Genomic DNA, 27,244 nt, shown 5'->3' on the forward strand with positions numbered 1-27,244 from the left:
AGGGGAGTGACCTTCCCTGGACCACCCTGGCTGCCTCCCGGTCCAAAGCAGGCTGGGGAGAAGTCCCAGCTTCCTGTGGCTACTAGTGATGAGCTTTCCCCCCCAAATCCTGATTGGGAAGCACTGTCTGCACTGGTGGGTTCTCCAGCCTTCAGCCCTGGAGACAGTTCACGCACTGAACTATGGAATTGGACGACGTAATGCTCGCTGCTGTTAACCCTGTGTCAGTGATTCACCACTTTTGTGCTATTGTATGTGTCTTGCCTCCTTGGCTAAACTGTAAGCTCCTCAAGGCAGGGACACGGTCCTCTCTCCCAGCACTGAGCAGGCACTCAGGAAAGATTTTATAGAACACGAGAGTATTGGTGCTGGAAGAGGCTTCAGTCTGAGTAAGATCCTTGAGTAACCCTTCCACCAGAAGCCACATCCCCATTCTGTGCCTGCAGGTGTCCAGAACAGCCATGCCTCTGCCCGACAGCTCTGGTTGTGCTAGAAGGTTCTACCTCAAGCCAAAATCTGCCTCTCAGTCATTTTTAACCCACTGGTACTGGTCGTACCCTTAACCTTACAGAATTTCTTCATATAGGGGATAAGTATCCTGTCCTCCTTAGTCTTCGCTTACTGATATGAGGGCATTGAGACTGGGGGAGGGGCGAGGAGAGGGGGAGGCTTTGAGGACAGTGCAAATAAGGGAGGGGGAGGGGTAAAGGAAGAGAGCAGAATTTCAGCTAGGCTGGGGTGTTCTGCACATGGATAAAGAAAGCTGGGTTGGGGTTGGGATTTGGTGGATTTTCCCATCTCCATTCTTCTGTCCTCCCATCTCCCTGCTCCCTTTGAGGTTCAGAAAAGTTGCGGGGTGGTGCAGAAAGACACATTGGGTGGCGTCGCTTGGAACTTCCGGATCTCTGTCTCTCACCACTCCCATCCCTAAACCCCCAGGAGGGTCCCAGGACACAGCACGAATGTGTTGAGTGGATGGTTATCAGTCCTCACAACATGTAGGTGAGGGCGAAGAAGTGGAGATGGGGAGGACTGTCGTTTCTCCCCCCTCTCAGGAGAAGGCAAATGAGGCACAGGGAAATAGAGGGACTTGCCCAAGGTCATCAAAGAGAGAAAGAGCCAGAGACTAGGGACACAGGGCCTCCCAAGCCCAGCCGACACCGTCTCGGGGCCAGGGCCATCTCTGAGGGACTCCACTGGGATTTGAGACATCCTATAGGAAGCAGAAGTCCTCCCCCAGGTCCATGGTGTTTGACCCCAGCCCCTGAGTGCCAGCCAGAGCACTTTGGCCAAGACCAAGGGTCCACCACCAGCTGCACTATCATATCTTCATCATCCAGTGAATTTTTTGCATAGGGAGCCCGTGGCCAAATCGCCTCTTTGTGACAGGGCATACACACAGCCAAAAGGAAGAAGGTGGCATACACAGGGACATCCTGGCTCTGAGGAACACGGGGGCAACTCGAGCGGAAAGCTAGCTCTGCCCTAGTTCCACAGGGGACCGCGGGACCCGGGACATGGCTGGAACTAAGTACATGTGCCCTGGAACTGGGGGGCCCTCCTTCAAGACAGAATTTCCCCTTTCACTGACCCAAACTCTGCCTTCCTCGCCCTGGCTGAGCCCCTCGGGTGCCCAGCGAAGCCGCCGTCTCCCCCTTTTCCTGCCCTCCCCTTCCCCAGACGCTCCCCTTCCACACTCCGTGCACTGTAAACATGAGAAAAACAAAAGCAAAGGAAAAAACAAAACCAAAAACAAAGCAAGAACCACCCCCCTCCCGCCTCCCAACCCGGGTGAAAAAAAAAAAAAATCATCCTTTTTCACCAGAAACAGGATTTGGCTTTTTTTTTTTTTTTTTTTTTCACCTTTGATTCCTTTTTCCTTTTTTCTCATAAAGACGGGAAGATCTGGGCTGTCGTTGGTTGGTTCAGTCAGGCACCAAAACAAGGAACTCAATGAGAAATATTTGGTGCGAATTCGTAATAGCGACATGTCCACCACAAGATGACTAGAGCACCACACACAACATTTTTCTTAAGCTAACATGCTCCGGCTGCCATCCACAGAAATAGCTAGAGACCCCTACATGGTTTCTACGTGGTCGAGAGGTATATACACAATCCTTCAAAGGACAGGATTGAGGGGCCTGTCTATCAGCTAGGACCTTCCAGTTCGCATCCAGATTCTCAGCAGCGTGGGCCCCCCCTTCCCACCCCTGCTCCGGGCACGGCCAGCTCCCTCCCGCGCAGCGAGGTGGATGGGGGCAGTCACCGCTCTGGATGGGGGGGGGGCGGGGGGCAGTCACCGCTCTGGATGGGGGGGGTCGCCCCCCCACCCCTCCTTTCCCTCAGACACTGATACCGCCAACTCCTCTTTCCACAAAATGTGCTTGCAGGCTTTTCCTCTACATCAAATGGCTCAGAAGGCAAAGTTTGGCTGAAGGGCTATGGCCGTGGGGGGGACCTGGTGAAGGAAAATGGGGTGTCCACTGGCTAATTCCTCCCTCAGCTGTCGGCTCCCAGTTGTGTCTCAATGTCCACTCGGCAGATGGGACATTTCTTGCTCATGGCGAGCCACTGGTCCACACACAGTTGGTGGAAGAGGTGCATACAGGGGAGGCGCCTGGAAGAGAAGGGAGGGTCAGAGGACTGGTGGAAAGAGAGGGGCCTGGGGCGGGGCCAGAGGCGGAGCAACACCGGCTCTCACTGGACTGGAGACCACACCAACACCACGGGGGATGGGCCAAAGAGGGTGTGGGGAGCCCTGTTCCAGAGCGAGGCTGTGGCTGGGATGGGAAGTCATGACAAGGCCCTCCTCCACGAAGCCCTTTCAGACCAGCCGAAAACAAAGCCATGACTTTGTCTTAGACCCATCCAGGCCAAATATCACCCTGCTCTCTTACACTCTGTGTCCACCAGTCCACACCATAGACATCGCACATCTTCCACGCCTACCTGCCGGGAGCAACCACGCGGCACACTGTGGCACGCCCAGCACACACATGCACAAGTGAGCAAGCACCACGCCCCTGACATACAGCAGGTGATTGATCGCAAATGCCTGTGCGGGAAGGGAGGGGGAACAGAAGAGTCTGGCCTCCTACCTCACATCTTCTCCATCTTCCAGCATAGACAGGCAAATTGTGCATTTCTCATCTGTGTCTGACTCCTCCCCCTCTTCCTTCTTGCCCTTGCCATCCTGGGGTCTTCGCTGTGAGAAGAGGAGGGGCATTAGTTACCTGGAGCAGACACACCTGGTGCCTACTGTCTTTCATCCACAGCCTCCCCTCCCTTACATGTAAGTCAGTGTCTCTCTAAGTTCTTAAGGAAACCCCAGGCTGGTGTGCTGTCGCTAGCCCCTTCTCCTGGCCTCCTCTCCAACTCTTCCTCCTTGCCTCAGGATACAGGGGTGGTATGCTGGCCCAGGGCACATAGGGTTTGGACAGGAAGCGGGTGCCTAATGAATCGATCCTTCGCACAACAATGGTTTGTGCATAAACGGTTTGCTCTATTCCCCTCATACTCTCCATCCTCCTTACATCCTTTCCAACATAGACCCCTGCCTCCAGGCTTTTCCCTCACATTCAGGTCCAGCAAGCTCCACCCATCCATCCACCCATTTAAACCTCCATCCATCCATCTATCCATCCATCGATCCATCCTGTTTCCCTCCCTTCCTTCCTTCCTCCCTCCCTCCCTTCCTTCCTTCCTCCCTTCCTTCCTCTCTCCCTCCCTCCCTCCCTCCCTTCCTCTCTTCCACTCAACTAACGTCTACTCATTTATTCATCTATTACTAGATGAAGGCAAAATTCCTCAACCTGGCATTAACTCCTATAATTTTATATTGTTGGATCTCTTCCTATCCAGAAAGTTCCTTTAGCATAGGCAACAGCTCCAAACACAAGTATGGACATCAAACATTCTGTTTATACTTACTGACTTTAGTTGTCCTGTTTTAAATTCTATGCTAATTACTTGAAAATAGTTAACTAGTTTATAGGAAGTTCCAAGCTCTTAGATGGTGTGGACCATGGTCCACCCTTCTTTAGGTACTGTTCCACACTTGGCCAAGTAGAAGGCACATCACTGGTGCTTAAAAAAATATTCTGGAGACCAAGGAATCTAATCATTGAATGAAATCAGCCATGTTTCTTGTCCTCATCTCCATGCTGTGCAGTGAAACAGTCTGATAATATCCATGGGAAGAAAACTAGCCCTTCTGGCCCCTTTCCAAAGAGAAGCAGGGATAAAGGCCATTCTTGCCAAGAGAAAAATCTGAAGAGTCACAAGATAAGCAACATGCACAGAATGACTGTAAGCTTCATGCCAGGCTTGGGGGCCAGGTTTCCCCACTCTGGTCCCTGGTCCAAAGCCCTGGAGATCCCTAGTGTGATATGGTGTCCAGAATACTGTAGCCTCCCTGGAACACTGAAGAAACTCTAAGCTTCTGCTCTCAGGCTCCCTGTGCCCTGCACACGCTAACTGCAAACCATGCGATGGCCACTGCAGTAAGTGTGCCCTTATCTAGAATCCAGAAAATCAAAATTACGCCCTTAGTCACATATAACCACCGTGGCTTTTGAGTCTGAACGGAGTCATGACAGTCGGCCTGCCGAACAGCCCAGCTGTATTTCTGGTGGGGAGTGGCCTTCTTTTAGCTGGTCCTTTGAGAAAAGGGATATTCCATAAATGACACTAATAAGAGTCACTATTTGCCTATTTTCTATTGTTTCTCCTGACCATTATTCATGATTTCCTTTTTATAGCTAATGATTTAAACCTAATTGTCTTACCTTGTTTTACCATGTCTAACCTATATTTAATGATTGTCTCTTTTCGAATCTTTTCCTATTTTCTCTTTTGTGTTTGTAATCTTTTAGGTCTTCTGGGTTTTTTCTTCTCTTCTCATCCGTGTAACTTTTATTTTAACAGTAACTTTTCTCAGCATTTATTTATTTCATATTTATTTTACTCCTTCTGTCTGTCCCTCTTTGTCCTCATGCACAATACCTTTTCATGTCAGTGTTATTGGTTTTAATTCTGTATGTTGTTTCCACATCTTTTTTAAAAAGTGTTTATTTTATTTTTGAGAGAGAGTGTGCAAGTGGGGGGGGGGGCAGAGAGAGAGAGAGAGAGAGAGAGAGAGAGAATCTCAAGCAGGCTCTGCACTGTCAGTGGACAGCCTGACCGGGGCTCAAACTCAGCAACCATGAGATCATGACCTGAGCCTAAATCAGGAGTCAGACCCTTAAACAATGAGCCACCCAGGCACCCCCTATTGCTTTCATATCTTTGCCTAATTCTTATTTTTTACATTTTTCTACATGAATAGATATATTTTATATATTCTATTCTTATATCATCATTGTAAAATATTTTTCATTTTGTTTTGTATTACTTGACTCTCAGTTAAAAATTTTTGAAATGTATTTATTGATTTCTTTTGAGAGAGACAGCCATCAGCGCAGAGCCTGATGTGGGGCTCGAACCCACGAACCGTGAGATCGTGACCTGAGCCAAGATAGAGTTGGATGCTTAACCGACTAAGCCACCCAGGCACCCCTCTCAGTTCACATTTTCAAAGTTTTTTTCACAATTTATTTGGGTGGGTCCTAAAGTTTATCATTTCATATTTTTAATTCTTCTTGTTTCTTTTTTATAATATTCTATTCCCCTAATTGTCCCTTTAGTCTCATCATTTTTACCTCAATTCTTTATATCATTGGTTTGGTCCACATTCCCTTCTCATTCTCAATGTTTTTTATTTATTTTTGGGACAGAGAAAGACAGAGCATGAACGGGGGAGGGGCAGAGAGAGAGGGAGACACAGAATCGGAAACAGGCTCCAGGCTCCGAGCCATCAGCCCAGAGCCTGACGCGGGGCTCGAACTCACGGACCGCGAGATCGTGACCTGGCTGAAGTCGGACGCTTAACCGACTGCGCCACCCAGGCGCCCCTCCTTCTCATTCTCAATGTATGTTCTGTTCCTGTCTCTTCACGGCCTGTTGCCACGAGGGCAGGTGAGAGTGTGGCCCTGGCAGGAGTGAGGACACCCTAATCGGTGATGCAGAAGCTGCTCCGGGCTCCTGAACACATCATTCATTTCTTCCATGTTCTCCTCCAGTAGCCTAAAGCTCTCCCTGCAGAGAGAGATCTGCACTCTCTGGAAAAAGAGTGATCGTTTTCCACTTGGAGATGACACCTTTAGTTACTGAAACACTATCATTTCCTCTACGAACACACTACCCATACAGGACACATCGAGGTTAATAAATGTTGACTGAAATCACTTACAGGTGAATCCAATGCCTCTATCTTGGTCTGCAGAGACCAAGATTCATAGTCTTTGACACTGACTGCATGGACACCTGGGCAAGCCTAGAACAAGTGAGCCTTGTATCAAGGTGAGAGTGGTTCACCATTCCCGGTCACTCACCAGATACCAGGCACTGTACTAAGCTGTTCTATGCATTGTCCCACTGAATCCCTGGAGCAACCCTTATGGTCGCTACTAACACATCACTCCCATTTTGCATTATAAAGGTCAGAGAAGGGGCCAGAAAAGCCAAGTAAGTTGTCCAGAGTACCTAGCTATCAGCAGTGGTTATGAACTGAATGTCTGTGCCTCCCATCCCCAAATTCACATATTGACACCCTACCCTCCAATGTGATGGTACCAGGAGATGGGGCCTCTGGGAACTAATTAGGTTTAGATGAGGCCATGAAGACAGAGCCCCTGGGATGGTATTAGTGCCCCTATAAAAAGAGGAAAAGACACCAGAGCTTCCTCTCTCTGCCATGTAAGGTTACAGCAGAAGGCGGCCGTCTGCAAGGCAGGAAGAGAGCCATCACCAAGAACTAAATCTGCTAGCACCTTGATCTTGGACTTCCCAGCCTCCAGAACTGCGAGAAATAAATGGCTGCCGTTTAAGCCCTCCAGCTGGTAGTATTTTGTTATAGCAGCCCAAAGACAATGGGGTAACACTGAAATTAAAAGCTGGCCCTGTCCGACTTCAACGCCGGGTGATCACAACCACTGCACCCTAGCACCTCATGAGGAAGTAAGGATGGGCTCTGGCCTGACCACCATGAGCATTTTCCCACTCCAAGTTTCTCAGCACTTGCCAAGCTTTTAATTCTTAAATTTAAAAAAACTATTTAATACTTGTTTCCATAGAATTTATTTTGTAGGGCGGTTTTAGTTTACATTAAAACTGATGGGGCGCCTGGGTGGCGCAGTCGGTTAAGCGTCCGACTTCAGCCAGGTCACGATCTCGTGGTCCGTGAGTTCGAGCCCCGCGTCAGGCTCTGGGCTGATGGCTCAGAGCCTGGAGCCTGTTTCCGATTCTGTGTCTCCCTCTCTCTCTGCCCCTCCCCCGTTCATGCTCTGTCTCTCTCTGTCCCAAAAATAAATTAAAAAAAAAAAAAAAAAAAAAAACTGAGCAGAAAACACAGTGCATTCCCAAATCCCTCCCCCTCTCAACACCACACACACACACACACACACACACACATTTTCCCTATTATTAACATTTTGCATTAATGTGGTATCTCTGTTACAACTGAAGGACCGATAGTGATACACAGTTATTAACTGAAGAACATTCGTTTACGTTAGGGTTCATTCTTTGTGTTGTAGAATTCTATGGGTTTTGACAAATGCGCAATGTCATGTGTCCGCCATTACAGTACGTACGATAGTTTCACTAAAAATACCCAGTCACCCACATGCTCATTTATTTTCCCTCCCCAAAGCCATTGACAACAGGGATCTTTTAACTGTTTAGTTTCACCTTTTCCAGAATGCTATATAGTTGGAATCATATAGTATGCCACCTTTTCGGGCTGGCTTCTTTCACTTAGTAATACGCATTTAAGGTGCCCACATGTCTTTCCATAGCTTAATAGCTCATTTTTAAAAATCATGGAATAATATTCCATTGTATGGATGTACCACAGTTTGTTTGTTTATTCATTCACTTATTGAAGGACATCTTGGTTGCTTCCAAAAAATTTTTATTTATCTGAATGTTAAAATGTTTTAAAAATCAAATCCCTGGGTTCTAATCCTACTCCACATTCCTGAGCAATAACCCTGGAGAATCTACCTCTACAGGCTTAGGGTAGAGCCTGTAAACGTGTGGATTTAAAAGCTCCCCAACTGATCCTGCTGGTCAGTGAGGATTGGAAACCCCTGCTCTGAAGGCTTACTTGCCTATTTGTCCACACAAGGGATTGGACTTGGAATTCTCTTCTAAGGCAAATCTCAGCCTTCACTGCAGGTGCTCCCTTGGCTCACCTCATTCAGATACAAACATTGACATACCTGTACCCCTACCTAATACACCCACTCACAAGTCCATGTGTACCACACACCCAGCCCTCCTCTTTTATGATGAGAGGCACCCCCATCTCCCCTCCTGGTCACACCTGACAGAGACAAGGGAGAAGACCCTGGGAAAGCATCACAGCTTCAGAGCATCTAACCACAGCACCTCAACTATGCAGGCTGACCTGCTTGCAGACGCACCTTCTTGTATTTGTGGGGGAAGGTGAACCTCTCGATGGTGTTCTGTACGGCTCCCCGAGTCACATTTCCCAACCTGTCCTCAAGCTGCAGCAGCTCCTGCAAAGAGCAAAATGTGGATATGTGCACTCTGCATGTACAAGCTCATACACACACACACACACACACACATACACACACACATACACACACACACAGAGGATAAAGGGGAGGGGCACTGAAACATGTTAACAGGAACCATTCACATAGCCATCAGGAAGAACTTGCCTGGTACTGGAAGACCCCACATCTCTACTCACTCTCTCTTTTTCTCTCTCTTACTCTCAACCCTGAAGCTCCCTGCAACCTCCCATGCCCTACCCACCAGCAGGGGAAAGAGGGAGGGGACAATGAACAATAATGGTGTCTCCACCAACCCAGCTGGAGCCAGACAGAGGGGCAGGCATACCTCGTAGCTCTCCCGCACTGCAGAGGTGTGTCTGCTGGGGTTCAGTCCCTGGAGAGCAAGGAAGTGAAGCTGAGGGTAAGGATAGTTTCGGATTTCATGGACCACCTGTTGGAGAGGAAACGCTCAGATGGGATTCCCGGCTGCATGAGCCCGGCATCCAACTCCTCACCACCCTCATAACCACCAATCTGCACACCCTCAAGATTCTTCAGGCAGAAGTTCTATCTTTCCTGCTCCTCTGTCCTCCTCTCCTCATCAAGAACAAAGCCTGTACTAGACCAGCCCCAGAAAAAAAATAACAAAATCAATGAAGTAAATATAAATTAGGGGCACCTGGGGGCGCCTGGGTGACTCAGTCGGCTAAGCGTCTGACTTGAGCTCAGGTCATGATGTCGCAGCGTGTGAGTCTGACCCCCGTGTCGGGCTCTGTGCTGGCAGCTCAGAGGTTGGAGCCTGCTTCAGATTCTGTGTCTCCCTCTCTCTGCCCCTCCCCTGCTCACACTCTGTCTCTCTCTTTCTCTCTCTCTCAAGAAATAAATAAACATTACAAAAAATTAAATTAGGGGCACCTGGGTAGCTCAGCTGGTTAAGCATCTGATTCCTGATTTTGGCTCAGGTCATAATCTCGCAGTTTGTGGGTTCGAGCCGTGCATCAGGCTCTGCGCGGACAGCAAGGAGCCTGCTTGGGATTCTCTCTATCCCTCTCTCCCTGCCCCTCCCCCGCTCACACACACGCATGTTCTCTCTCTCAAAAATAGATGGATAAATGTCTAAAAATATATATAAATTAGTAAATATATATACCATATACTAATATAATTAGGAAAATAACCGAGCTGATTGGGCATTTATTTCGTGGCAGGCACTATCTAAGCACTTCACATGATTAAGTTAATGATCTCATCTGCTCTAGAATGTGGGTGAATTACACATTTTCCTGATAGGACAAATAGGAAAATCCCCATTTTCCTGATGGTGCACACGAGACACAAATAGATAAAGTAAGTGCCGAAGTTATGCAACCAAGTGGCAGAACCACAATTTCAAACCCAGGCAGTTGGGTGGCCATGGCCACTTCCTTCCTCTCCACGCTGCACTGCCTTCGACGGAGAAGAGCTGGGGCCAGGGTCCTCACTGGGAAATGCAGGTGAGAGCACGAAATTTAAACACAAAAGACTCAGTAATCAAGGTAAATAATATCTTCACGCAGTATCTTGTAAATTGAAATCCATGCGGAAGTCCACAGTGAACAAAATATCAAAAGCTTACCTAAAGACAGAATCTGACCCTGTGCTGGCAGGGCTCTGCCTCCCTCACCTCGCTCTGGCATCAGCTTTGCGTCAGAGGGGCCAGATCTCCATCACAGCTCCTCGCTGCATGAACCCTGTTAGCTAACCCCCCTATACCTCAGTTTGCCAATCTGTGAAATAGGGACAATGCCCTTTTGGATAAGGTTATGGCTAATTCATGCAAAGTGCTTAGAACAGGGCCTGCCATGCAGTAAGTGCTCGATAAACGTCAGCTTTTTTCCCCAGGAGATGGTGCTTCATGACACGAACCATCGCGCTTCAGAGCTGACGAGGGCTCCAGGCCTCTCATTTGACAAATACGGAGACTGAGGAACTGAGTGGCTAATGACACAGGCAAGGGCTGGAAGGGTGGAACTGTGAAGCAGCTGGGTGGAGATAAGACTTTGCCATCTGTCTTTTGCCGCTTTGACGGAATATCCAACTCCGCTCCACTTAGCTCGCAACGCCAGGGACCGGCCAGAAGGCCCCCAAACCCAACCTGCCCCCTTCTGCCACCCCGATGCCTGTGCTGACAAAGACCAGCCCCCTGCAGAGAGCAGAAGTGGATCAGCAGGCAGGGCCCAAGGGCCACCTGTGAGGTCTCCTCTGTCCCTCACAACAGCCCTGTGAGAAGGACGAGGCAGGCTTCTTCCTCCCATCCCACAGATAAGCAAAATCAAAGCCCAGGGAGGCACTGACTCCAAGAAATTAATTAAGTGAGGCCAGGGACCACCAGGACTGTTCTATCCTCGGCCTCTTCCCCACAGACCACAGCCTGCCACGCACCCCCTTGGCTCCTCGAGCGCTCCACTCAGTCCTGCCGCAGTACCGACTTTAGCCGGGCAGGTGGGAACAGGAGTGGGGAGGGGAGGGCGGCGTGACAGCAGGACCCACGGGAGCCTCTGGCCTTGGCCCACCCTCGGCACCCAGCCATCGGCACCCGCCGGCAGCAAGGGGGGGGTCTGTTCCCAGCAGGGCCCTTCCACTCACCATCTGCGTGGAGGAGGAGTTTCTGGGAAAGTGGTGCATTCGAGGAGTTGCTAGGTAATGCTGATAGTGCTGAGGGATGGGCCGCACCTGGAACTGGGCAGGGCTCAAGCCGGCGTCCACGCTGAGATCCCTGCAGGGACGAGGCCACAGGACGGTGTGACTCAGCCGTCTGAAGGGGGTCTGGAGGACGGACCTCAGACCTCAAGCCCAGGGACAAGAGTCAGAGTCACAAACCACCAAGGCTGCAAGGGGCTTGGCATCACCAACCCCGTCGCCTCTCTTTAAAGTGCTGAAAACGGAGACTCAGAGGAGGCAAGGGGTCTGCCAGGCCTGAAGGGGCCGGGACGGTCTATGCCTCACAAAGCTTCTTCAAATTAGTGCACCAAGGCTCCCTCCCAAGATAAAGCCCAGCCCTGGCAGAAATGCTGAAAGAAGAATCCAAATAGAGCTGCTCAGGGAGGGATATGGAGCAAAGGGAAGACAAGGGAGGCAGAGACAGAGGTGGGAGCAGAGGCAGTGTTTGGAGAAAACCACAGAAGAGGGACGGACCTCTAGAGCAGTGAGGTTGGAAAATCTATCCTGGACCCCTGCCCCCCACTCCTGCAAGTACAGGAAAACTCATTTCCCTTAAAAATTAACCAGTCAATGGGGTGCCTGGGTGGCTCAGTCAGTTAAGCGTCCGACTTCGGCTCAAGTCATGATCTCACGGCTTGTGAGTTCAAGCCCCGCGTCGGGCTCTGTGCTGACAACTCAGAGCTTGGAGCCTGCTTGGGATTCTGTGTCTCCCTCTCTCTCTCTGACCCTCCCCAGCTTGTGCTCTTTCTTTCTCTCTCTCTCTCTCAGAAATAATAAGTTGGGATTCTGTGTCTCCCTCTCTCTCTCTGACCCTCCCCAGCTTGTGCTCTTTCTCTCTCTCTCTCTCTCAGAAATAATAAGTGAACACACTTTTTAAAAAAATTAAAAAAAAATTTAACCTGTCAATGTGACTGAAAAGGAACCAGGTCCTTGGGAAACGGCTAATTTCAGGTCTGGGGCAGAAAACGCACAAAATGTTTTGAAACGTCTTGTCATAACTGCGAGTAAGGAAGTTACCCCAGGTCAGAGGTGAAAAGGATTCAGGAACCATCCTGAAGAGGTTCCCCCTGGCCAGTCTGGACACCTGGCAAGTCAGTGAGCATAATTACGATGGATGGAAACCCATCGCATAGGTTATGTGACGCTAAGGAAAACAGGGCCCTTTGAAGCATGTCAGGGAACCCAGACTACATTTTGAAAACTAGTAAAGAAAGGGAAAGAACACAACGTTTATCCTGCCTTTCCTCTATTAGCTGTACTTGAGGGTAACCAAATGGCTGAAGAAGGGAAATTTCTCATTATAAAAGCTTCCTAGGTAATAAATGAGGAAGCAAGGATTGAATTGTCACCTTTTTGCAGCCCCTAAAGGAATAGAGGCTCCTGGCAAAGATCATTTGATGTTACCATCACAGAAGGAAAGGCAACCAGCTCTCTGCTGGAAGAACACACCCCCTGTGAAGGATTTTTGCCAAGAAATAGTAAGAGCTGAACCGGAATCTGCTCAAACCTTGATCTAAGCACCAGAGCACAGGGAACATAGAGAAACTGAGGGAGGTCTTAAGGGATACACCAGAGTACAAGTGCAACTAACTGAATCCAGAAAAGGAGAAACTCCACAGAAGCAGCCAAATTCTTCAACAAATACGTCAAAAGAAACAAAAACAAACAAGCAAACAAACAAACAACCAATATGAGGGGCATTTGGCATTAAAGGGATTTCTGCTTCTAGCCGTGATATACATATATATTACGTGTACATGTAGTGCTGTATTTCCTGAATATATTAGCCCAAATCCCTGGGATAACTTTTCATGAGTCTATCATGTGGGAAATGAGCTGAATTCTTGGATCCAGTTGGAAGCAAACTTAGAAACCCACTAATCCAGTCCCCGGGCTCCCCAGGTCCTTCTGAGGCCTGAAGAGTGGCCGTGCCTGATCCACGGTCCTAGGCGAGGCAGTTTGGGCCACCTGGGTTCTAAGCCTTGCCTGGGCCCATTCCATTGACCTGCCTTGGGGAAGGTGTTCCATGGCGCACCCTCATGTGGCCGAAGCTCTGGCTGTCAGTATTTACTTAGCAGCCTCGGGGCGGGGGGGGGGGGGGGCACCCAATTCAAAGCAGCAAAGAGATATTCAGGGAATTCTACCAAGAGAAATGTCCAAAGGAACTTAGAACAGAGTCGACCCAATTGCAAGAATGCTAACTGGGGGAGCAACGGCACCTTGACCCTCAATGAGTGGGATAACCTGCCCAGGTTGGCCCTGGGTGGTCTCTGGGATACCCTTCTTATCATCTCACCAGAAAATTCCTTCCTAAACCCAGGATCCCTGAAAAGGGGACACTCATTGGGTGCAAAAGAAACCTGGATTGGGACTTACCCTAGGACACATCAGCCCCTGGAAAAGCAGTGTCTCCCACCTTTCTGCTGTTGCCCCAGACTGTGAGAACCTGGCTGAGGGTTGAACAGGGTCACAGAAATACCTTACAGCCCTAGAGCCACAGGGTTAACCCAGAACGGTGTTCTGGAGATTTCCTGTGGGCATTGTCTCAATGCACAGTTTATGTCAGCTCTGTCTAACTATCAAGCTAAACTTGGAGTGCCTGGGTGGTTCAGTTGGTTGAGCGTCCGACTCTTGATTTTGGCTCAGGTCATGATCCCAGGGTCGTGAGACTGAGCCCCATGTTGGGCTCACTGGGCGTGGAGCCTGTTTGAGATTCTCGCTCTCCCTCTGTCTTTCTCCCCTTCTCACACATGTTCTCTCTGTCTCTCAAAAAAATTTATATATATATATGTATATATGTATATATATGTATATATACGTATATATACACACACACACACACACACATATATACATATAGCTAATATAGCTAATATATATATATAGCTAATATAACTAATATATACATATAGCTAAACTTTATTTTCCACTATCAATGGCCTTGAAGCATGCTATGGTCCAGTTGCTACACAGACCCTTACGTTCTTCCCTGGAGGAGCATCCGTGCTGGACTGTCTCACAGGGGAATCTGGAGGCTTGGCAGAGGCACAGCTGCCTGCAGGGGAAGGACAGTAGGAGGCTCTTGTTCGCTGCCCTGCCTCACAGGTCCCAGGTGCCCCTGGGGGGCTCTGCCTGGGCAGGGCTAAGGCTGGGGGTAGGTAGTCAGAACAGGGCATCAGAGTTGGAACTCTGAAACCGGGACTGAGTCAGAGAAGGAGCACCATGAGGACAGAGACATTGGAGCTCAAGTTCAGGGTCGCGTTATCAGGCATGGACCCAAAAGGGGGCATATTTGGGATTGATCCCCCAAGGCCTGCTGCTGCCACACACTCTGGGGCAAAGGTGCCCAGCTAAGAGAAGCTACCTAGGTAGGGTTCACATATCCTAAAGTAAGGGTGACAGGCCAGGCAGAGAAAACCCTGGGTGGACCCAGATGGCCTCGGGGCAGGGGCCTCCCCTCTTCCCCCGCTAAGGCCTCTCAGGGCCTCAGTCTTTATGTTTCTTAGGCAGACAGAGGTCAGGAGGGCAGCGTGATTGAGCTGCAGGAGGATGGAAGGTCTGGCTAGAGCAAGCAGCCTGGCAGGGCTCACACCCACACTGCACCTGACACCTCTCCAGGCCACCACTCTCCACTCACCCGTGTCACCTACCCGGTCCCAACCTGCTGCACTGGCCCCAACATGTTTGTTCAAATCACTCGGTGTGTGCTGAATTGAATTCAATCGGATGGGCTTGAGTGCTGAGGGACAGAATTCAATCCAAACTGCAATTAAATCTTCCTGATTTGAATCTGCTAATTAGAAAAAGCCTGGGCTGAAGTTGGCCGCCATGCAGCCTGTCTTTTAAGGAAGTGTTCAATTTAACAGTGTCCCCAGGAACCAGCAGAGGGCTGAGAGACATCGGAATGTGCCAGAACAACAATTTCCTGCCCCTGGAAGCACCCTGCACATGTAACCAACCAGAACTTTCCAGTTTTTGCATCATTCATTCCTGGATGTCCAGTTCACCCAATGACTGAAGAATGACACAGTGGATGTCTTTTTTTTTTTTTTAAATAGTCCATCCCTGGGGCCCCCCGGGTGGTTCAGTCGGTTAAGCGTCCAACTCCAGCTCAGGTCGTGATCTCGCGGTTTGTGAATTCGAGCCCCGCGTTGGGCTCTGTGCTGACAGCTCGGAGCCTGGAGCCTGCTTCGGATTCTGTGTCTCCTCCTCTCTCTGCCCCTCCCCTGCTCATGCTCTGTTTCTCTGTCTCTCAATAATAAATAAACATTAAAAAAAAAAAAATTAAAAAAAAATAGTCCATCCCTTTCCATAGAAGTTTCTTGTTTGCTTTTGCATTCTTTCAAGAAACATTTTTGACCTCAAAGTTGCAAAACCAGCACAAAGAATTCCTGGATACCCTTCACCCAGATTCCCCATGTGTTGATGTTTTACTGTTTACTGCATTCTTATTTCTCTCTCTCTCTCTCTCTCTCTCTCTCCATGTATACATATACACATCTACACACACACTTCTCCAGGGTTTTTTTTTTTCTGAACTATTTAAAAATAAATTACAAGCATGATGCCCTTTAAGCCTAAGTGCTTCAGTAAACTACACGTCTTTTTCATGTGTTTGGGTGTTTGGATCTGACTCTAGATTACGTCAGCCAACTTCTGAGCTAGAACCAGAGAGTCAGGTAGGGCAGAGGACCCAAAACCAAGCAACACTGCAAAGACATCTGTCTCCAGTGCAAGAGATAGTGGAAGGCCTCATAGGGACCTGGTGCCTAAAAGGCATCAGGCAAAGCTCTTAATCTCTCTCCCCAGCTTCTCTCCCCAGTCCTTACCTCCAACCCTGCTGGCTCTGCCTCTACAAGCCTGTGTTTGGTCTTGCTGACTGGCCCTGGCTCTTCTCTGTGGATCCCTCAAGGCCCACCCCCTCCAGGAAGCCTTCCCTGACTAGCTAGCTCTTGAGACTCTCCTTTCTGCCCGCCTCCCCAAAACCGCTGTTTTCCAGCCCTCACTGACCTTGGGAAATGTTTTGTAACTCTGTCCCCTCCTCCCTTGCAGGACCGTGAGCACAGAGCCCCAAGCCGGGTGCATGATGATATCCAGCCACATAATGAGCTAATTGCTGAAACCAGGCCCACTGGGGGCCATTTGGCCTTGAGGGTGACTGGGGGCACAGGCAAAGGCAAGAGCTTGAGGACTAGGCCTCCTGCCCCATTCAAAGTGAAGGAAACAGGGTCTCCACGGACCAGCAAGACCTTCCTCCGACCCTCCCCCCTCCCTCGCTCAGGGGCCCCAAAGACTCACCAGTCAGTACCCTCAGCCAAATACCTGGGCTGAGGCGTCTGGAGTTGGTGGCCGAAGTCGAAGCTGGGGTGGAGGCGGTGGGGGTGGACAGACACACGCTCCTGACTCCGCCTGCACAGGAAGGGAAGGAGGGCCCACGGTGTCACGGCTGCCCACGGCCAGCCCAGCTCCCAGGACCACCGAGCAGCCGTCGTCTGCCTGAGCCTGCAGCTTACAGAGCAGTGGGCTCTGCCTCCCTTCCCAAACTCCGAGGACATTCCCCAGCTTGGCAGCAGCCTGACCATTCCTGCTGCCCCGGCTCTGTCCACTTTTCTGAGGCCTCTCCCCGGGTGTGCCTGCAGCAGGCCACCCATCCCACCCAAACTCTCTCCCCTCCTCTGCTCCTTCTCCTACTTCTTCCTTCTGAATTTGGTAGGCTGTCCCCAAGACACACAGATACGCCTCCTGCAGGCTTCCGCACACCTGTGCACCCCTCTCCTCCACCCTTCTCTACACTCTTCCCAGCTTTCGTAGTGCCGGTCAAAGCCGCCGCCTGCAGGAAGGCCTCCCTGAACACTCCAAGCATGGTGACCTCTTGTCCCTCCAACCTGCTACAACATTCATCTCTGCCCCTGCACCTGCACCCCTACAGTCATGGATGAGACTCCACTCAGAGCCTTAGAGACCATCAGGTCCAGCAGTCTTCAAAGTGTGTTCCAAGCACCCCCGGGGGATTCCTGAGGCTCCGTCATGGGGTTCGTGAGGTCAAAACTATTTTCATAATAATACTGGGACGTTATTTGCTTTTTTACTCTCATTCTCTCATAAGTGAATGGTGAGGTTTTCTAGAAACCAAATGTGATTCTGCAACAGATTGAATATGCAGAAGCAGACATGAGAACAAAGCTGTCTTCTATTAAGCCAGGCATTAAAGAGATTTGCAAATATGTAAAAAAAAAAAAAAAAGCCCCTCTTCTCACTACATGTATATATAGCTCGTTCCCCAAAAAAGATATTATTAGTGTTAGCATGAGTTTGTTATTGTATTTTGAAGTGAATTAATAAATATTTTTAATATTTCTTAGTTTTAACTTCCATCATGGTAAGTATTAATAGTCATAACCCACACAAACAGAAGCTTGTGTAATCCTCAATAATTCTGAAGCGTGTGAAGGGTCCTGGGGCCCCTGGATGGCTCAGTGGGTCAAGCGACCAACTTGGGCTCAGGTCATGATTTCACATGCTCATGAGTTTGAGCCCCGCGTGGGGCTCTGTGCTGACAGCTCAGAGCCTGGAGTCTGCTTCAGATTCTGTGTCTCCCTCTCTCTCTGACCCTCCCCTGCTCATGCCCTGTCTCTGTCTCCGTCTCTCTCAAAAATAAACATTCTTTTTTTTTTTTTAAAGAGTGTAAAGGGTCCTAAGGCAAAAATATTTGGGAAGCACCAGTGTAATCTCTTTCTCTTGACAGAGGTGAAGTGACTTCCCCAGGGTCCCACAGCCCTTCGGACCTATCTGATGAGTATTATCTAATTTTACTCTCCATTTGTTTCGGAGCTAGTCACCTCAACCAGACCTCGGGCTCCAGGGCGGAAGCAGCCACGTCCTTTGGTGTCCCTTAGAGAACCGAGGTGTTAGAATCAGGTGACCATGGAGCTCAAGGAGACATAAGGGACCCCATTTCCCCCACCGTGAGCAGAAACCACCAGTCACTCAGTCCCCGTCCCTGCACCCGGGTGGTATGGCAAGGACACACACTAGCTACTGAGGGAACCCGTGTGGGGTCCAGGTGGTGTTCCCTGCCTGACACCAACGCCTCTAACGAGCAAAAGTTGTCCCCGCCCCCCCCACCCACGGCGGGTAAACCCACTCAGGACCGCCTGCCCAGCCCGCGACGGGGGGGGGGGGGGGGGGGAGCCAGGCGTCCCGCTCTAGGCCCTACCCCCAGCCACCCCCGTCCCCCCTCCTCCCCCCCCTCCGCTCCCAGCTGCAGCGCCCACCTCGGGTGCGAGACGAGCCTGCGGTGCTGGGCTTCCAGGAGCTGCTGCTGCAGGAGGTATTGCTGGTGCAGGGCCTGAGGTAGGAAGGAGGGACCTGTGACGTCCTGGAACTGCAGGGTGGGCAGCGGAGTCAGCGACTGGTGCAGGGTGCCGCTGTGCTGGTGGGCCGGGGCCATGTGGGCGCTGAGGCCCGGCTGCGACTGCACGGGGTGCGCCAGGGGGAAGTCGGGGGCCAGCTGCTGCGGCTGCGGGGGGCCCAGGTGAAAGTGGCGGCAGGAGGTAGCGTGAGGATGCTGAGACCTTTGAAAGGGGGCACCTGGAGAGGAAGGACAGAGAAGACCCGGTGAGGACCCGCCCTGCGCCCCTCCCCCACCGAGGGGCCGCGCAGGCAGCTGGTGAAACGCCCGGATTTCGATTTCGCAGGAACGCAGCAGTGTCGTTGCTCTTAGACACACGTGGCCGTCTGTAATGCCGCCAGGTAGAGGCTCTGTGCCGTGTGTGTTGGAGGAGAGAGGAGCGTTTCGTTTACTGACCCGATTCGCAAGCGTCCTTTTAAAAATCAACACACTTGTTGGAGGAGGTGTCAGGCCCCTCGCGGCAGTTTGGCCTTGAATTCGACGCCTGCCGTGCACCCTCACTGACCCTCCTGCCCGTGTTCATAGATGCCGCCTAGAAAACAGGGAGTCCAGCCTAAGGGCCCAACCCCGGGGGGAGCCCTAATTTCCAGAGATGAAACAACCAGACATTGTTTTCCATGCAGTTTCGGGAAAAAGACTAATCCACGAAAAGTCATTTTTTTGTTCCATAAAAGTTAAGTAACTTGTTACAGTGTTACAATGTATTTAAAAGCAACCGTTTCCAAGAACGAGCTGGGCTCAGGGTACGCTTAATCTAGTCTCCACGACTTTTCTAAATAACATTGACCTTGATGACAGGAAAGCCTTACAGATTCTCCATGAGGAAAGAGCCAGCTCTCAGCTTGGAGGCCCTTTATGAAGACAAGGGAGAGAACTTGGCACTTCACAAACCTTCACCGGGGCTTCCTGCTAAACCGGCAGGTTCAGCACATGTCTGCTCCTTCCTTAACCCCACTGAAATGAGAGCAAAGTTGTAAAGAGAAGATAAACAGCTAAGGACAGAGAGAACAGTAGAAATGACACGAGCCGACAGCAGATGTCAACAGATTTTGGAAGATGGAAAGCAATGGAGGAATTTGCAGCGCTGAGAAACCGGAAATGAGTGTCCGCCCGAGGGGGCGGGCAACAGGAAGTAGACAGATTTTGCCGCCCCTCTGGGTCAGGAATTGGAGGTGGTGGCTACTTTGGAAGGCTGGGGAGAGGGACACTGATGACAAGTCTGTATGAGGACCAGTAATGCCTGGGGCTTCTCCCCTTTCCCACGGAGGCACTGACTACCCCCTCCCTCATCCTGGCATTTTGTAGGGAAACTGGGCCAGAATGCAGCAGCGTGCTCAAACGGGGGGGTTTAAGTGAAAGTCTATGCACGGAACTTTGGAAGCCCCTGCCCCCTTCTGCCACTTGGCTCTGAAAGCACGGTCACCCAGCAGCGCACTGGAAACTGGTCCCAGAAAGACACCTGCAGATACTTCTGGTTGGGAGGGCCCAGTAAAATGGCTGGGTCCCCAACTAGCCGCTCTGCAATGAAACCTGTACATTTAAAAGTCCATACAGGCACACACAATCGCTCCCACTTTCTGGATAGCTTTTAGTGACCTAGTCTTCACCATGAACAGATAGCCCAAGGGTAATCAGTCTCTGAGGAAGATTACTGAGTGAAAAGAGAGACAATGTATCAAATTTTTAAAAGAACAAAACAAAAGGAACCCAAAGGAACAGAGGCCATGCAAAGGAAAAACCCTATAATTGACATCCTCCGAGAAATAAAATGTTGGATCTATGAAACAAGAAGTTCTTTTAAAAGGAGCTAAGAGAAAACCAGAGCTCTTGGACATTAAAAACAGAAGGGTCAGAAGACAAAGCTGGGGAAATTTCCCAGGAAGCAGAACGAGAAAACCGAGAGACAGGAAATAGGAGAAAACAGATATAAACATAGACGGATGGGTCGGAAGGTTACATATGTGACTCGTGAGAGAGAAAAGACAGAGAAAACAAGGGGGAGGAGAATATGAAAAACATTGTAAAAGATAGTTTCCCAAACTGACCGTTTGAGTTTCTAGATAGAAAAGGTCCTCTGAGTGCCCAGCAAAATGGATAGGAGAAGAACCCGTACTGAGGCATCTGACTGTAAAATATCCAAATTGTAGGAGCCAAGATGATTCTAACACTTTCCAGAGAGAAAGCAAACAGGGGCTACACAAAGGGTCAGGAAGCAAAATAGCATGAGGTTTTTCAAAAGCAACATTGGTAGCATAAAAACAGTAGAGCAATTGCCTTCAGGATACTGAGGGGGAAAAAGATTTCAATCTAGAGCTCTATGCCCAGCCCAACTATTGATTGATCAAGCATGAGAATAGAATATAGACATTTTCAAACATGCTGGGTCTCAAAAACATCAACCTTCTCCGCACGTTTCTCAGAGAGGGACTGACACAAACCAAGAAAGAGGAGCAGACACTGGGGGGTGTGGCCTGAAAGAGATGGGGTTTCCCAAGCCGTGCAGTGGCTCCAGCACTGCACAGGAAAGCAGCAGGAAGGGAGGCGCTCTGAGAGGGTGTCCTGGGGTGGAGATGGAAAGGATAGGACTACCAAGAGATTTAGCCACACAAAAACAGTATTTGAAGGGGGTGCCTGGGTGACTCAGTCGGTTAAACATTAGGCTCTTGACGCTGGCTCAGGTCATGATCTCCCGGTTTGTGAGTTCGAGCCCCACGACGGGCTCTGCGCTGACAGCTCAGAGGCTGCTTGGAATTCTCTCTCTCTCCCTCTCTCTCTCTTCTCCTACCCCACTCACACATGTACTCTTTCTCTCTCTCAAAATAAATAAATAATTTAAAAAATTTTATAATATTTGACAGAATTTTGCAGTTTGACAGAATTTGGTAAGAATTTGTGCAAATGTCATAAAAAGCAAGGCAACCACAAAAAATAATGCTAAACTACAAAAAGAGGCAGTTATTACCTCCCAGGAAAGAAAAAGTTATGCAAGAAAGTGTAATTATTATGTACTACTTGGTTCAGCAGTAAAAAATATTTCTATTACATATATATTATATTATATTATATGTATAATAAAGCAAACATTAATAAGCTATATTAGAACAGAAAAAGACATTTCTCTCTTAATAAGAAACTATAAGGGTGCCTGGGTGGCTCAGTTGATTAGATCTCGGTTCAGGTCATGATCTCATGGTTCATGAGACAGAGCCCCGCGTCACCGGCTCTGTGCTCACAGCACAGAGCCTGCTTGGGATTCTCTCTCTCCCTGTCTCTCTGCCCCGCCCCTGCTCACGCACTCTCTCTTTCTCTCTCTCTCTCTCTCTCTCAAAGATAAATAAACATTTTTAAATTAATTAATTAAATAAAAAGAAAATGTGTAATGTCAAAATTGAAAAATCAACAAATAGCATTATAAGAATTTACTTAGTAATTTATGTGTTTCAGGAAGTGAACAGCTAAAGATGAGTGGCATGAATTGGGCTTTGGGCTGTAGGAGAGGGGAAGAGGCGGATACATTGCTACATGTATCTTACATACTGGTGACTTTTGACTCTGTAAATGATGGCCATGCCATTGATAGATGTTTTTAATCTTTTAAAAATAACTCTTTGCAAATCCAAATGAAAACCAAAAGAGTTTCTGACTGCCCTCAAATGAGCCAGGAAAGAATTATCTAGAAGGTTTATTTCTACAAACATTCTGGATAAGTAGGACTTCTCTGCCTGTTGAATTCTGGCTTTGCTGAGTCCAGGGGCGGTGGCCTGAGCAAGTAGGTCCTGGATTCCCCCTTCTTCCTCACTCACGCCTGACCATCAAAAGAGAAGAAAAAGGCCAAGGTGACAGAGGACAGGGGCAAGAAGAAGGAAGGAGGGCTGTTGAGAGATCATGGAAAGAAGTGAAAGGCGGCATGACTGCAGGGAAAGGGAATTGCGTAAAAAATACAGAGACTCTAATCCAGTCCTGTCCAAAAGAATTATGACGTGAGCCACGTGTGTAACTTAAAATTTTCCAGTAGCCACCCTTAAAAGAAGTAAAAAGACATGGGTGAAATTAATTTTAATAATATATCTAGGGGCGCCTGTGTGGATCGGTCGGTTCAGCTTCCTGACTCTTGATTTCGGTTCAGGTAGTGATCTTGCGGTTGGCGAGATAGAACCCCGCATCGGGCTCTGTGCTGACAGCACAGAACCTGCTTGAAATTCTGTGTCTCTCTCTTTTGCCGCCCCTCCCCCCTCTCCAAATAGATAAATAAACGTTAAAAATTAAAATAAATAAATAATATATGCTACGTAAGCCAATATATCCAAAGTGTTATTATTTCAACAGGTACTCCAGGAAAAAAAAATGAGATATAGTACATTGCTTTTTTTTTATGTTTTTTTAATGTTTATTTATTATTGAGAGACTGAGAGACAGAGAGACAGAGCATGAGTGGGGGAGAGGTAGAGAGAGGGGGAGACACAGAATCAGAAGTAGGCTCCAGGCTCCGAGCTGTCAGCACAGAGCCCAACGTGGGGCTCGAACCCATCAACTGAGAGCCGAAGTCGGACGCTCAACCGACTGAGCCACCCAAGCGCCCCTACCTAGTACATTGTTTTTTTATTGTGCACTAAGTCTTCAGAACCAAGTGTGCATTTTGCACTTATAAAGCATCTGAGTTCCGACTAGCCCCCTCCCAAGCTGCCCCTTGGGGTTAGCGCCTCCCCTATTGGACAGTGAGCTGTGAAGGAAGAAAGCCAACTCCATGCACAGAGCAAAGCATTTGAGCCAAGTTTCCTAACTGGTCTGCCTTCAAATGGGGAGCTCCCCATTGCTTACAGGTGAGATGCACACCCCTTTGCCAGAAAGTAAGCCCCATCCTCCTGATCCCTGCTAACTCCACTAACCTCCCCCGCCCCCCCCCCACCAGCCGTTTGCACTGGTCAACTCAAAATTCAGACATGTCACGCGTATTCCCACTGAGGGGCCTTTGCTCACACCTCACCGGCTGCCTTCCCCATCTTTAAAGGTCACCTCTCAGCTCTTCCAAAAACGTCTCCCCTGCCCACCAGCCTCCCCTGAGTTCGTGGAGAACGCCCCGTCTCTATCACTCATTTGGCACCTGGCAGGGGCTACCTTGAGCTGTTTCTTCACACTCGCCACCCCCAGCTGGCTGAGCTTCTGTTTCTGGATCCCCACGCACGTCTCTGGGAGCTGCATTCAGTGGAGACCTACTGGCTGATTGTTGGAGGGTCTGAGGCAGAAACAGTAGCTCAGGAAACTGGTGCGCTGAGACTGGTTGGTGGCAAGCTGGTTTCAAATTGAGAGGGAGAGAGAACGGCAAGAAGGGCCTGGGTGAGCTCCTGGGTTTTAACTCGGCAGCTGGGCGGGGACAGGTCAGGCAGGGCTGGCCAGAGGCCTGCCGCCAGGGTGCCCACCTTGCCAGGGAGCCTTCAGGTTTCCTTCTTCTTAGAAAGAGGACCGAGCGACTGTCCTAGCCTAGAGAGGCTTTGCTCCCTGCGGCCTGGACCCTCACACTGATGCACTGGGAAGTGAGGACAAGTGCCTTCCCTCCGGGAGGGGCGGCAAGAGAAAGGTGAACCAAAGTGTCTATTTGTCCCATATTTCAGGCAGTTTCTACCTGCAAGAACCCTTTGACTCCCGCTCTGGGACTTTGGGTCCCTCTCCCCATCGCCTCCATGCCCGGAGGGTGTCTTAGTCTCAACACCCCTGCTCAGGAGGGAATTGAAGCCAGGAGACAGCCATTCAGGGACCCCCGGCTCTCCTCAAGCCTATGTCATGTAGGGTCTGTGAAAGTAGCACGTAATAGCGATCCTATCTGGCCTCTAAGACCAGAGGAGTGAAGTTCTCAGGGTAGAATATCTGGGCCCATGACAAGCCAATGATCAGTGACGTCTGAACAGCTCTTACATCCCCAAATGGCCCCATCAATAGACAACCCACAATTTTTCCCATTAGAGCCACTCCCTTGGGTTAAAACATAATCTCCAGATGTCCCTGATTACACTATCCATTTATCGTACTTCCTCGGGGCTGATATGCCATCAATTGCAAGATCCGCCATGAGCTAAATAACATTTTTAGGGAGTGAGGAGAACGAAGGAGCTCCCCGAAACAAAGCACCCCACTAAAGAAACACATCAAGTATAAGACACAAGTTAGTTTGGGAAATGGAAGAGAAACATGTGCATCTCTGAATTCAGAAAATCAGTGTTCACAGCAACCCTCCACCCCACCCCCTCCGAGAGCTGGCAGGGAGCCATATCTTCAAGCGGGGGGCCTGGCACATGTACAAGGTAGGGCAGAGCTGGGGAGGGAGGCCCCGGGCTGGCCCCTCACAGCTGGGGCAGGGGAGGCACATGGTGCGGGGGTCTCCTGATGCCCACCTGACACACGGGACACAACAGGTACTCCACACAAGCCTGGGGACTGGTGACTGATTTGTGCCTCGTGGGCAGGGAGCCTGAACAGGCTGGCAGCTGGAGAGTGGGTGGACCAGGGGACGGAAGAAACCATACAACCCCACAGCAGAGGGAAAGGTAAGGAGAAGCAGAGGACTGTGGGGCTAAGGATGGTGGGTGAGGTGAGTGGAGACAACGGTGACAGAGGTCCCGAGTCTCTGAAAGGCTCATGGACACTCATCTAGTAAAAAACAGAGCAGAGACTTGAACCGAGGTCTTTCCTGAAAGCAAATCCTCAATGGGAAGGAGGGCCCAGAGCCCAGGGAACTAGGAGGCTTGATAAATAAAGCAGAGGTGGCAGTGAGGGGACCTACCAAGGAGGAAGGTGGTACAGAAATGGGGCCAGGACACCCAGAGGACACACCGGGCCTGTCTGCGGTTTCTGGCCTGGGGACAGAACCAAGGGGGTTGGGGGAGCCTCAGGGCTGGGCCTAGGTGGGAGCACAGAGGAACCAGGCCCACATGTCAGAATGCCAGGGATGGTGACTGAGACCACAGAGCCCTGAGGCCTGACGGAGGCTTCTTCAGCGCAGGCAGCCCCCAGAGATGTTGGAAGATTCTAGCTGTATTCGAACCTGACCAGCATGGTCACCCGGAGGCAAAGGGGCTTTAATCCCCAAGACTCCAGGGCCCAGGAGCACCGCCTTCAAGCCTTCAGACAAAGAGGCAAGGGGGAAGAACAGACGTGCAGTAGGACAACTGACATTGTCCCCAGCAGCAGTCTGGGCTGCTGCCCGCAGCCTGGTGATAGTCCCCTTGTGCTCGTGGGTGCACAGAGTCTACCAGCTGGCCGAGTCTCGCCTGCTCCCCCAGGGGATCCGGGACCCTGGGAGAGGAGGGTGGGAACCAAACCCTTCAGGTCCCCAGGGAAGCCAGCCTGGCGTGTCCCATCCTCCCCAGGCCTGTTCCCAGGGTGTCAGGTTCCTGCTGTCCCTCAGCTCACTGACCCAGCGTCACCCTCCCTCAAAGCTGGGGGCAGAACCGGCAGGGGGAGGGACGCTAGGCAGGCCCACAGCAGAGTCAGGAGGGAAGGGGCACCACGGAGACTCCCTGCCCTGGGGCCAAGGATGGCTGGGGAGAAAGGGGACAGGAGCAGCTGGAAACCTTGTCTCTGCTGAGCCTTTCCCTAGAAGCTAGGGCTGGAGGCAGCATTTACTCCTTTCTGAGAAGCTGGCTCTCAAGCAGCAGAGAAAACCAGTCCTTTGAGAAGCAGACTGCTGGGGTGTCTGGGTGGCTTTGTCCTTGATTAAGCAGCCGATTTCAGCTCAGGTGGTGGTTTCGTGGTCCATGGGTTCGAGCCCTGCATCGGGCTCTGTGCTGACAGCTCAGAGCCTGGAGCCTGCTGCGGATTCTGTGTCTCCCTCTCTCGCTGCCCCTCCCTCACTCACACTCCGTTTCTGTCTCTCAAAAAATGAATAAACGTTAAAAAAAAATCAAGTAAAAAAAAAGAGAAGAAAAGAAAAGCAGATTGCCGCCCACAAGAGGCCAGTGAGGAAGGCCTCTGCTACCAAAGAGGCTTTCAAAGCCAGGCAGAGTGATCCAGTGGAAGCCTCTGTCCTAGAGGCCAGGGCGCCTCCCCTTAGCAGTCGGACCTGGCCAGGACATTGGGCTTTTCCAGGCCTTAGTTTCCTAGACTTGTGACCCACGATGATGACACCTGATCCTACACACCTGCTAAAAGGTCTGGGCTGCCTGGGGCCATGAACATTTTCCTGCCAGGCCTCTCATTTCGCTCACTGGAAAGCCAAGTAGAAAGCCCTGGAAGATGTTTGTGAACTGACATCTGTGCTCCCCCAGGGGCCCACAGCTGGAAGCCCAGACCCGGCTCTGCTGCCCTGGCCCCTGTTGACATCTGTGTGATGTCCAGCATCTCAAGTGGGCTAAAAGCAGTGAGGAGCAGAGCAGACCAGCACTGACCTTTGAAACCCACCTTCCGAATGGCTACCACATTATTCTAAAGCCTACCCCTGAGCATTCTATTCCCCGCCCCAATTCCCCTCCTGCCCCCACCCCTCACTGCCCTGTGTGACCTTCCCTCTCACCTC

At 50.3% G+C, this 27,244-nt stretch overlaps 1 protein-coding gene across 1 annotated transcript in view; it reads right to left on the minus strand.

Moving 5' to 3' along the window:
• Window positions 1-2,284: 2,284 nt before the first annotated feature.
• Window positions 2,285-27,244, minus strand: part of ARK2C (arkadia (RNF111) C-terminal like ring finger ubiquitin ligase 2C) — a 151,623-nt gene continuing 126,663 nt past the window's right edge. The window contains exons 7-13 of the mRNA XM_058692206.1: window positions 18,602-18,917; window positions 16,626-16,736; window positions 11,253-11,382; window positions 8,974-9,078; window positions 8,529-8,624; window positions 3,102-3,208; window positions 2,285-2,620 (exon numbers count right to left, since the gene is read on the minus strand). Coding sequence (XP_058548189.1) covers window positions 2,503-2,620; window positions 3,102-3,208; window positions 8,529-8,624; window positions 8,974-9,078; window positions 11,253-11,382; window positions 16,626-16,736; window positions 18,602-18,917 — 983 coding nt within the window. The 3' untranslated portion in view covers window positions 2,285-2,502. The remainder of the gene's footprint in view (window positions 2,621-3,101; window positions 3,209-8,528; window positions 8,625-8,973; window positions 9,079-11,252; window positions 11,383-16,625; window positions 16,737-18,601; window positions 18,918-27,244) is intronic.

This window comes from Neofelis nebulosa, chromosome 11, assembly GCF_028018385.1.
Source record: "Neofelis nebulosa isolate mNeoNeb1 chromosome 11, mNeoNeb1.pri, whole genome shotgun sequence".
Taxonomy (NCBI): Eukaryota; Metazoa; Chordata; class Mammalia; order Carnivora; family Felidae; genus Neofelis; species Neofelis nebulosa.